The 12,100-nt window shown below is 46.2% G+C and overlaps 1 protein-coding gene across 1 annotated transcript in view; it reads right to left on the reverse strand.

The window, feature by feature from the left end:
• Positions 1–12,100, reverse strand: part of LOC144500261 (corticotropin-releasing factor receptor 1-like) — a 180,919-nt gene that overhangs the window by 65,518 nt on the left and 103,301 nt on the right. Inside the window, exons 11-13 of the mRNA XM_078222937.1 lie at positions 11,675–11,735; positions 11,354–11,426; positions 5,277–5,362 (exon numbers count right to left, since the gene is read on the reverse strand). Coding sequence (XP_078079063.1) covers positions 5,277–5,362; positions 11,354–11,426; positions 11,675–11,735 — 220 coding nt within the window. The remainder of the gene's footprint in view (positions 1–5,276; positions 5,363–11,353; positions 11,427–11,674; positions 11,736–12,100) is intronic.

Consider the following 12,100-nt stretch of genomic DNA (forward strand, 5'->3'; position numbering starts at 1 on the left):
ATAAGGGCAGGGCGGTGGATGTTGTCTACATGGACAAGGGCTTTGACAAGGCCCCTCATGGCAGGCTGATACAGAAGGTGAAGAACATGGGACCTGTGGTGAGCTGGGAAGATGGATACAGAACCGGCTTGGTCTTAGAAGACAGAGAGTAACAGTGGAAGGGTATTTTTCTGGCTGGAGACCTGTGACCAGCGGTGTTCCACAGGGATCAGTGCTGGGAACCCTGTTGATTTTAATTTATATAAATGATTTAGAGGAAAATGTAGATGGTCTGATTAGTAAGTTTGCAGACAACAAAACGATTGGGGGAGCTGCAGACACTGAGGAGAATTGTCAGAGGGTACAGCAGGATGTAGATACACTGGAAACTGGTCAGAGAAATGGCAGACGGAATTTAATCCAGACAAAAGCGAGGTGATGCATTTTGGAAGGCTTAATGCAGGAGGGAAGTATACAGTAAATGGCAGAACCCTTAGAAGCATTAACATAGAGGGATCTAGGCTTACAGGGCGACAGTTTCCTGAAAGTGGCAACACAAGTGGATAAGGTGGTCAAGAAGGCATATGGCATGCCTTCATCATGATGTGGAGATGCCGGCGTTAGACTGGGGTAAACACAGTAAGAAGTTTAACAACACCAGGTTAAAGTCCAACAGGTTTATTTGGTAGCAAAAGCCACACAAGCTTTCGGAGCTGCAAGCCCCTTCTTCAGGTGAGTGGGAATTCTGTTCACAAACAGAGCATATAAAGACACAAACTCAATTTACATGAATAATGGTTGGAATGCGAATACTTACAGCTAATCAAGTCTTTAAGAAACAAAACAACGTGGAGAGAGCATCAAGACAGGCTAAAAAGATGTGTATTGTCTCCAGACAAGACAGCCAGTGAAACTCTGTGGGGGTTACAAATAGTGTGACATGAACCCAATCCCGGTTGAGGCCGTCCTCGTGTGTGCGGAACTTGGCTATCAGTTTCTGCTCAGCGACTCTGCGCCGTCGTGTGTCGCGAAGGCCGCCTTGGAGAACGCTTACCCGAATATCAGAGGCCGAATGCCCGTGACCGCTGAAGTGCTCCCCAACAGGAAGAGAACAGTCTTGCCTGGTGATTGTCGAGCGGTGTTCATTCATCCGTTGTCGCAGCGTCTGCACAGTTTATACTTTATAGTTATAGTTTATAGTTTATACATACTCTTGCAACTCGGCCAACGTTGTCTACCTGATACGCTGCAAGAAAGGATGTCCCGAGGCATGGTACATTGGGGAAACTATGCAGACGCTGCGACAACGGATGAATGAACACCGCTCGACAATCACCAGGCAAGACTGTTCTCTTCCTGTTGGGGAGCACTTCAGCGGTCACGGGCATTCGGCCTCTGATATTCGGGTAAGCGTTCTCCAAGGCGGCCTTCGCGACACACGACGGCGCAGAGTCGCTGAGCAGAAACTGATAGCCAAGTTCCGCACACACGAGGACGGCCTCAACCGGGATATTGGGTTCATGTCACACTATTTGTAACCCCCACAGAGTTTCACTGGCTGTCTTGTCTGGAGACAATACACATCTTTTTAGCCTGTCTTGATGCTCTCTCCACTCACGTTGTTTTGTTTCTTAAAGACTTGATTAGTTGTAAGTATTCGCATTCCAACCATTATTCATTGAGTTTGTGTCTTTATAAGCTCTGTTTGTGAACAGAATTCCCACTCACCTGAAGAAGGGGCTTGCAGCTCCGAAAGCTTGTGTGGCTTTTGCTACCAAATAAACCTGTTGGACTTTAACCTGGTGTTGTTAAACTTCTTAATGCCTTCATCAGTCAGAGCATAGAGTATAAAGATTGGCAAGCCATGTTGCAGATGTATAGAACTTTAATTAGGCCACATTTGGAATATTGCATACAGTTCTAGTCATCACACTACCAGAAGGATGTGGAGGCTTTGGAGAGGGTACAGAAAATATTTTTCTGGATGTTGCCTGGTATGGAGATTATTAGCTGTGAGGAGAGATTGGACAAACTTACTTTGTTTCCACTTGAACATCGGGGGTTGAGGGGTGGCCTGATAGATGTTTTCAAAATTACGAGAGGCAAGGATAGAATGGATAGTCGGAGTCTTTTTCCCAGAATAGAAATGTCAATTACTAGGGGACATAGGCTTAAGGTAAAAGGGAGAAAGTTTAAAGGAGATGTGAGAGGGAGGTTCTTTACACAGAGGGTGGTAAGTGCCTGGAATGCGCTGCCGGAGGAGATGGTAGAAGCAGATACCATAGCAACATTTAAGAGGCATCTTGACAGATACATGAATAGGCAGGGAATAGAGAGATATGGGCCGCATAGAGGCAAAAGGTCTTTTTAGAATGGTATCATGTGTTGGCGGTAAGAAGTCTCACAACACCAGGTTAAAGTCCAACAGGTTTATTTGGTAGCAAATACCATAAGCTTTTGGAGCGCTGCCCCTTCGTCAGATGGAGTGGAAATGTGCTCTCAAACAGTGCAAACAGACAAAATCAAGTTACAGAATACTGATTAGAATGCGAATCCTACAGCCAGCCAGGTCTTAAAGGTACAGACAATGTGGGTGGAGGGAACATTAAACACAGGTTAAAGAGATGTGTATTGTCTCCAGACAGAACAGCCAGTGAGATTCTACAAGCCCAGGAGGCAAGCTGTGGGGGTTACTGATAATGTGACATAAATCCAACATCCCAGTTTAGGCATGTGTTGGCGCAGGATTGGCGGGTGTTATAAAGCGGAGGTGGATTCCCCTTCTGAGAACTAATACCTAACAACTCAAAGAGGAGTACCTCGCGCTATGATCTGTAAAAAGTGAGTTAAGTAGTACGATCTGCTCTTCAGTGGTTAAATCAAAATAACTCCCTGACACACTCAAATCAGCAAAGAACAATTTATTTATCTAACTAACATTGAACAAGTTAATTAAACTATTAACCGAATAAAACATGAATCTAATGGAATGCTGTTCCAACAATACAATTCCCACTCATTAACAAAAAATAGAATTTTAGTCACTCTCTAAACTACAACAAAGTTTTATGTCATCCGGAATATTCTGGGCCTTCTTTGTTGATTCTTCGTTCTTCTTTGGTACCTTTGCTAGCTAGATGAGGCTTTGAGCTAAGAGCGGTGGCAGTTGCTCTCCCTCTCTGTGCCACTGCCCCCATCCTTTTATATCTGTGATGACATCTCAATTTCCCCCACAATAGGATTGGTCCGAGGTTGCCAAAGCCATCAGATTTAAATTTATTAGGCTTTTGGTATCTAAGTGCCTAATTCAAATTGATAGGCTGAATTCAAAAGAATTCAAAAGGCTGAAAGCCTGTTGCCTTGTAACACTGCTGCTTGGCCTTTCAGTACAAATGTTTCATTTTGGGCACTCTATATGTACTTGCATTTTTCTAACTTTCTAAGCACAGAAAAAGCACTATCTTTTAAAGGGACCATGCAATGTTTTGTCCCGAGAATTTTACAATTTTACAAACACTAATCTACAATTACTCTACTCAACTTGACAACAGTGGCCAAAGGTTCTGTTCCTGTGCTGTACTGTTCTCTGTTCTTTGTTCCATCCAAAGTGGCTAACCTCATATTAAGCTTGAATCCACATTATACTGCATCTACCATGTATATTCCCACTCACTCAAATTGTCTAAATCGCCTTGAAGACTCTTAGCAAGCTCCTCACTATTCATTCCTACCAAGTTTTGTGTCATCAGCAAATTTGGGAATATTACATTTGGTTCCCTCATCCTGTGTATATACGAGAACCTCAGTTCCTTGGGATTTTTGGGTAGTTATGTGTCTCTTCTTTTCTGAAGACAGAACTAAAGTTAGTTGCTCTTCCAGCCCCTGTGCTATACTGTTCTTTCTTCTTAATGTCACTAGGGGAAACATTCCAGGATGGGGAGTATCCTTTCAGAGATCACCCTGTCAACTCAGGATCTAATACGTAGAATTCACCAATTTTCAATTTAAGTGGCAGAAAAACTCGAGTGTTTTCTGCTGCTGCTGGGAACACCTGTTAGGTGGGTTTAACCCCCCGAAAGATGCAAATGAGTCCACCTCGTGTAACCTGCCGGCCAGCCCCACTTTTCAGAGATTAGGGTGCCGTTTAAAATGAGTGCCTCGATCTTTGCGCTTGGCGATAAGCCCCCTCCTGCAAAAAATGAAATGGTGCCCCCTTGCCCCATTGACCAGGGGAACACCATTATTCCGTCACCAAAGAGAGGCATCCTCCACCCCACCCCATCACCACCTGCTTTCATGCTTGAATGTATTTCGAGTACCTCATTTTTCCAAACTGCAATGTTTACAATGACTCTAAGTGCAATTGACAGCTATGATTTCTTCAAAAGGAACAATTGGTTTACAAAAGAGGAAGTTAAACCAATTATTCCCTTTGAAGAAACCACAGCTGTCAATCAGGCTTAGAGTCAATATTACGGTTAGGAACAATGTAGGTACTTGAGATGCATTCAAGCATGAAGGGAAATGTAAATAAAAAAACAGCAGCAGAGGGACAAATGGCCACTTGTCCTACCTCCTTGAGCCCCATTAGTGCCAGGTCAGGTGCCAAAGTTAGGGTGCCAGGGGCAATGCACCATTGGCACTGCCAAAGCACATGGCCTGAAGGGAAGCTAAGTGGGGTTTCTGAGGAAGGAGGTAGTCTGAAACGGAAAGCTCTCTGTGGGGGAAGGATGGCTAAGGGAAGTAGCTCTGAGTGGGGGTTAGGGGAGAGGAAAAGGGGCTCTGGGGGAGGTCTGATGGGAGGGAGGCTGAATGGGGCTTCTGAGGGGACTGAGTGGAGGTCTGAGGGGTAAGGAGGCTGAGTGGGTGTCTAAGGAGGGAGGGGGCTGTGGAGAGTCTGAGGAGGAGGAGGAGGGCTGAGTGGGGGGACGGTGTCTGAGGGAGGAGGAGGGAGGTCAGGTCGGGTCATCCCACTGAAGTTTGCTGACATAGGTTCTCACTCAGTCTTATACTGAAGGACACCTTTTCCTATTTTGTGTTTCTCCAGGACCAATGACCCCTCTCTTGGTCTCATGCACACACCCACACACACACACATGCATGCACACGCACACACATGCACGCACACACGCACATACACGCACGCACGCACGCACATACACACACACATACACACCCACACACGTACGCACACACGCACATGCATACACACACACACGCACGCACACACGCACGCACATACACACACACATACACACACACACACACGTGCACACAGGTGGCTGTTTCCCATTTACCTGTACTGCATGGTTTCCGAGGTCGTGGACGCTCGTAGTTTTGTCATCAATATCCTCACAATGTTAAAAAGAAAGATGAAATTAATCTGAGAAGGAAAAAGAAACAAAGATCTTTTAATGAGGAGCATTATATGTAGATGAGTGGTTAAACTGTGTTTCTGGATTCAAATCCGAGTTCAGATCACCAATGCAATTCTCAAGCATTTTTCAACGAACCCCACAACCCACAAATTGGGTCATAGAGATAGATACACAGCATGAAAATAGGCCCTTCGGCCCAACTCGTCCATGCTGACCAGGTTTCCTAAAATGAACTAGTCCAATTTGCCTGCGTTTGGCCCATATCCCTCTAAAACTTTCCCATCCATTAACCTGTCCAAATGTCTTTTAAATAATGTAGCAGTGAAAGCTTTTAGTTTGTCAAAGGACTCACTTTATCTTACTGAGCACTGCTTGAATAATAAATATTCACCAAACAGACAAAATGCGGCACTGATTAAAAGCCACTTGCAGCAGAACTCAGCAGATATTAAGGAATGAAAATTGTGTCTCAAACATATTAAATGTCCCGAGAGGGAATGAGAGCAACATGGAGGAAATTGTCACAACGATTGGCTTTCAACACCCATTTGTATTTATTTAACAGCTTTAACAGAGTGAAACGTCTCAAGGGTACAGGAATATTATAAAAGGAAACATTTAACATCAAGGCCTGAATTTTACATTCTGCTGCCCGAATTCAGAGTGGCGAAAGGTGAATGCAAAATCCAATCGCTGCTAAGATGGCTGTGAAACCGCCCACTAAATGGCCATGGGGCAAACTGGAATGGACCTTCAGGGAGATAGAGCACAAATGGGGCTTTCCATTTCCCTGTCAGGAGAAGGGAAACCTGTAGAGAGGGTGATGAAGCTCCAAGCGTTTACATCCTCATCAAACATGGAAGTCATTCACTGCAACTCGAGGGCCACCAGCCAGTTCATTCCTCTATTCATGGTGAGGCAGGGGTCTCGGAGGAGGGTAAGAGTGCTGGTCACAGATGCGTGTACATTGGGCACAGGAGACATGACAGACTCCTCTCATCAGAAACTGCACTGCCACGGCCAGAAAGCCCAATAAAGCTCCAATGCAGATGGCAGCATTTAGCAACTCCCCCTGGTACCCTCAGCCTGCCCAGCGTGCTCAGTGATTATGCTGATTGAATTTACTGATATTTTGTCTTCCCCCTGCAGATGTGTCATCCACAGGCACTGTCAGCAACCCTGAGCACCACCACCAATCCCTGCATTCACAGGAAGATCTTCCACCTGCACCGGCATCGCACCCTCTCTTAGAAGCAGGCACCACTGTACAGCGGTTAGCACCACTGTGAGGCAGCAGTGCTAACCACTGTACCACCAGAGGTGGCACGGTAGCACAGTGGTTAGCACTGCTGCCTCACAGCGCCATGGACGCGTGTGCAATTCCCGGCTTGGGCCACAGTATGCGTGGAGTTTGCACATTCTCCCCGTGTCTGCGTGGGTTTCCTCTGGGTGCTCTGGTTTCCTCCCACAGTCCAAAGATGTGTGGGTTAGGTGGATTGGCCATTCTAAATTGCCCCTTAGTGTCAGAGAGATTAGCTTGGGTAAATGCATGGGATTATGGGGATAGGACCTGAGTGGGATTGTGGTCGGTGCAGACTCAATGGGCCGAATGGCCTCCTTCTGCACTGTAGAATTGTATGGTTGTATGATTCTATACCAGTCAGATACTCAGACATTGGTAGGTAGTAGATTGCAAGCTCCATGGATAATGAGGAGGGGGCATTAGGGGCAACACTCATAAACAAAAGTTGAAGGCAGCTTATGCACAACAGGGACGTGTCATAGAGGTTTACAACATGGAAACAGGCCCTTCAGCCCAACTTCTCCATGCCGCCCAGTTTTTACCATTAAGCTAATCCCAATTGCTCGCATTTGGCCCATATCCCTCTATACCCATCCTACCTATGTAATTGTCTAAATGCTTTTTAAAAGACAAAATTGTACCCGCCTTTCCTACTACCTCTGGCAGCTCATTCCAGACACTCACCACCCTCTGTGTCAAAAAATTGTCCCTCTGGACCCTTTTGTATCTCTCCCCTCTCACCTTAAACCTATGCCCTCTAGTTTTAGACTCCCCTATCTTTGGGAAAAGATGGACTATCTACCATATCTATGCCTCTCATTATTTTATAGACCTCTATTAGATCATCCCTAAGCCTCCTACGCTCTAGGGAAAAAATTCTCTACGTGGATACATATAACTCCTATACCTTGATTAGTATATGCTAATTACTTGTAATCAAATTTGAAACTATAATTGCTTGTGTATTCCTGAGAAAGTAGAATCGCTTTCCGTGGATTGACTTTCAAGAAAGTTGATCTGTCGTCTGCGATGGTGACCTTGGATACTGGTTCAGCTGAGGCTTCCAGGACGGAGGGCATGCTCTCACTGACCTGAGGGCGGCACGGTAGCACAGTGGTTAGCACTGCTGCTTCACAGCTCCAGGGTCCCGGGTTCGATTCCCGGCTCGGGTCACTGTCTGTGTGGAGTTTGCACATTCTCCTCGTGTCTGCGTGGGTTTCCTCCGGGTGCTCCGGTTTCCTCCCACCGTCCAAAGACGCGCGGGTTAGGTTGATTGGCCAGGTTAAAAATTGTCCCTGAGAATCCTGGGATGTGTAGGTTAGAGGGATTAGCGGGTAAATATGTGGGGGTCGGTCCTGGGTGGGATTGTGGTCGGTGCAGACTCGATGGGCCGAATGGCCTCCTTCTGCACTGTAGGGTTTCTATGATTTCTATGATTTCTTATCAAAACGGGCATAGAATGCATTGAGCTCATTGGGGAGGGGTGCTTTGTTGCCGGTGATTCTGTATGCCTTCGCCTTATAGCCTGTTATGTTTTGTAGACCTTCCCATAATTGGTGGGTGTTTGTGTGTCTAACCTGGGACTCTAGCTTGGTCCTGTATTGTCTTTTGGCATCTTTGATGGATCTCCGTAGATTGCATTTGGATTTCTTGTATTGGTCAGGGTCACCTGACTTGAATGAAAACAGGGAATAATACACCAGTATAACACCACTATTTAAACAGGGAAGTAGAGAGAAAACAGAATTATAGACCAGTCAGCCTAATGTCGGTCATGGGGAAAATTCTAGAATCCATTATCAGAGATTTTATAGCAGAGCACTTGGAAAACAGTAGCAGGATTGGACAGAGTCAGCGTGGATTTATGAAAGGGAAATCATGTTTGACAAATCCACTGGAATTCTTTGAGAATGTAACAAGTAGAGTTGATGAGGGGAAGCTAGTGGATGTGGTTCATTTGAACTTTCAGGAAGATTTTGACAAAGTCCCACATAAGAGATTAGCGTGTAAAATTAAAGTGCATGGGACTGGGGGAAGTGTATTGAGATGGATAGAAAACTAGTTGCCAGAGGGGAAACAAAGAGTAGGAATAAACAAGTCTTTTTTTTCAAATGGTAGGCAGTGACAAGTGGGGTATCGTAGGGATCGGTGCTGGGACCCCAGCTATTCAATATATATACTAATGATTTAGATGAGGGAACGATATGCAATATCTCCAAATTTTCAGGTGACAGAAAGCTGGCTGGGAGAGTGAGCTGTGAGGAGGATGCAGAGATCCTTCAGTATGATTTGGACAAGTGAGTGAGTGGGCAAATGAATGGCAGATGAAGCGTAATTTGGATAAATCTGAGGTCATCCACTTTGGTAGCAAAAACAGGAAGGCAGATTACTATCTGAATGACCATAAATGAGGAGAAGGGAAGGTGCAATGAGACCTGGGTGTCCTCGTACACCCATCTTTGAAGGTAAGCATGCAGCAAAAAAGTCAAATGCGATGGTGGCCTTCATAGCAAGAGGATTTGAGTACAGGAACAGGGATGTCTTGCTGAAATTATACAAGACAATCAATGTGAAGAGCTGAGAAAATAGTACACAAAGCTCATAATCATATTCATGCCCAGTGCCAAACAGTTTCTAATGTTCCCTGCCCCTTCACAGTGTTGCAAACACCCAGGACACCCTGAAAGGGCGCGAAGCTTATTAGCACATGATTGACTGGATTTCAGTATCATTACGGAGTTCGGCTTGTATGCTTCCCACCTCTCTGGCGGGACACCACACTGGCACGAATCACTACTGGTCTACACTAGCGCACACCTGGCGAGCTGGTCATGCACGGGGCTTGGAGGCCACCGAAGCCCACAGATGCTCAGGAGCATGGCCGACAGTGCCCATCAGGCAGTGTCCACCAGATACCCCGGCAGCAGACATTCGGCACCACTGGTATGCCAAGAGCAGTGTCAGTGGGGTGGACCTGGGCGGGGCAATGAAGTGGCCGGGGGGGGGGGGGGGGGGCACGTAGAGGGCTATGCAGAGAGATCATGCAGAAGTATCATGCAGGGGAGGATCATGAAGGGGTCATGCTGGAGGGAAGGGGAGGGGGGCATGTCTGGAGTCATGATGGGGTGGGCATGTCGGGGTTAGCCAGGGGACCCATTGGGAGGACCTTGATGCCCCGATGCGGGTGGGGGAGAACATGCCACTGCTGATGAAGGGCATCCCCCCACTTCCTGGGAGTCCGATGTCCGTGGAGGGTGGGAGGGGATCTCCCAGTGCATCGTGAGATTGGGGTGCCTTGTGGTGGAATTTTCCAGCTGTGCTCACCCCAAAGCCGGAAATTCCCGCCTGAGGTCAACAGACCTTTGAATGTTCCGCCAAGTTTTCTGTCCCGCCTGCTACGATTTGGGAAAATTTTACCCTTTATGTTAGAACATAGAACATAGAACATTACAGCGCAGAACAGGCCCTTCGGCCCACGATGTTGCACCGACCAGTTAAAAAAAAAAACTGTGACCCTCCAACCTAAACCAATTTCTTTTCGTCCATGAACCTATCTACGGATCTCTTAAACGCCCCCAAACTAGGCGCATTTACTACTGATGCTGGCAGGGCATTCCAATCCTTCACCACCCTCTGGGTAAAGAACCTACCCCTGACATCGGTTCTATAACTACCCCCCCTCAATTTAAAGCCATGCCCCCTCGTGCTGGATTTCTCCATCAGAGGAAAAAGGCTATCACTATCCACCCTATCTAAACCTCTAATCATCTTATATGTTTCAATAAGATCCCCTCTTAGCCGCCGCCTTTCCAGCGAAAACAATCCCAAATCCCTCAGCCTCTCCTCATAGGATCTCCCCTCCATACCAGGCAACATCCTGGTAAACCTCCTCTGCACCCTCTCCAAAGCCTCCACATCCTTCCTGTAATGTGGGGACCAGAACTGCACACAGTACTCCAAGTGCGGCCGCACCAGAGTTGTGTACAGTTGCAACATAACGCTACGACTCCTAAATTCAATCCCCCTACCAATAAACGCCAAGACACCATATGCCTTCTTAACAACCTTATCTACTTGATTCCCAACTTTCAGGGATCTATGCACACATACACCTAGATCCCTCTGCTCCTCCACACTATTCAAAGTCCTCCCGTTAGCCCTATACTCAACACATCTGTTATTCCTACCAAAGTGAATTACCTCACACTTCTCCGCATTAAACTCCATCCGCCACCTCTCGGCCCAACTTTGCAACCTGTCTAAGTCTTCCTGCAAACTACGACACCCTTCCTCACTGTCTACCACACCACCGACTTTGGTGTCATCAGCAAATTTGCTAATCCACCCAACTATACCCTCATCCAGATCATTAATAAATATTACAAACAGCAGTGGCCCCAAAACAGATCCCTGAGGTACACCACTTGTAACCGCACTCCATGATGAATATTTACTATCAACCACCACCCTCTGTTTCCTATCCGCTAGCCAATTCCTGATCCAATTTCCTAGATCACCTACAATTGGGAATTAGATATAACTCTTGGGGTGAAAGGAATCAAAGGATATGGGGGAAAGTGGGAACAGGTTATTGAGCTGGATGATCAGCCATGATCATAATGAATGAAGGAGCAGACTCGAAGGGCCGAATGGCCTCCTCCAATGTTATATTTCTCTGTAGAAATGCACTTACCAGTAACACGAGGATCACTGGGCCTTGGTAGATGTAGTCAATGTACTTTCCTGACCTCTTACCAAACCAGCACCTGTTGATCAATCAAATAAATCATGACACAAGTGAACAAAACTATACACAAATCCCTTGACTGCTCTCCGGTAACTTTCCCCCACTAACTGACCCCTAGCTAACCTTGTACCTCCAACATTTTGAAATCTGTATGCATGCTATCCATGACAAGTGGGGTGTGAACATTGCAGTTGGTATCATTCATTTAATAAAATCACAGGAAGTTCCCTGGAGCAAAAAAATCATCGAATACAGAGAGGAACTTACTGCTCATTTTCATAGTATAGCTTCCCAATTGACCATGCCGTGATGATGGGGAGTGGAATACCTGCCAATATAAATCACAGATCAATATCACACTGACACCATACCACACCATCACTTCAGCTGGGGTATTCTTTACTGTGGTCACTGACTCACAAGATGTGCAATAATGCATAAGTCTGGTTAGCAGACAGGAAGCAAAGAGTTGGCATAAATGGGTCTTTTCTGATTGGCAGTCGTGACTTGTGGGGTTACACAGGGATCTGTGCTGGGACCCCAACTCTTCACATTATATATTAATGATATGGAAGAGAGAACTAAATGTATTATCTCCAAATTTGCAGATGATACAAAGTTGGGTGGGAGGGTGAGCTGTGAGGAGGATGCAGAGATGCTTCAGCATGATTTCGACAGGCTGTGTGTGTGGCC

Source organism: Mustelus asterias, chromosome 11, assembly GCF_964213995.1.
Source record: "Mustelus asterias chromosome 11, sMusAst1.hap1.1, whole genome shotgun sequence".
NCBI classification, from domain to species: Eukaryota; Metazoa; Chordata; class Chondrichthyes; order Carcharhiniformes; family Triakidae; genus Mustelus; species Mustelus asterias.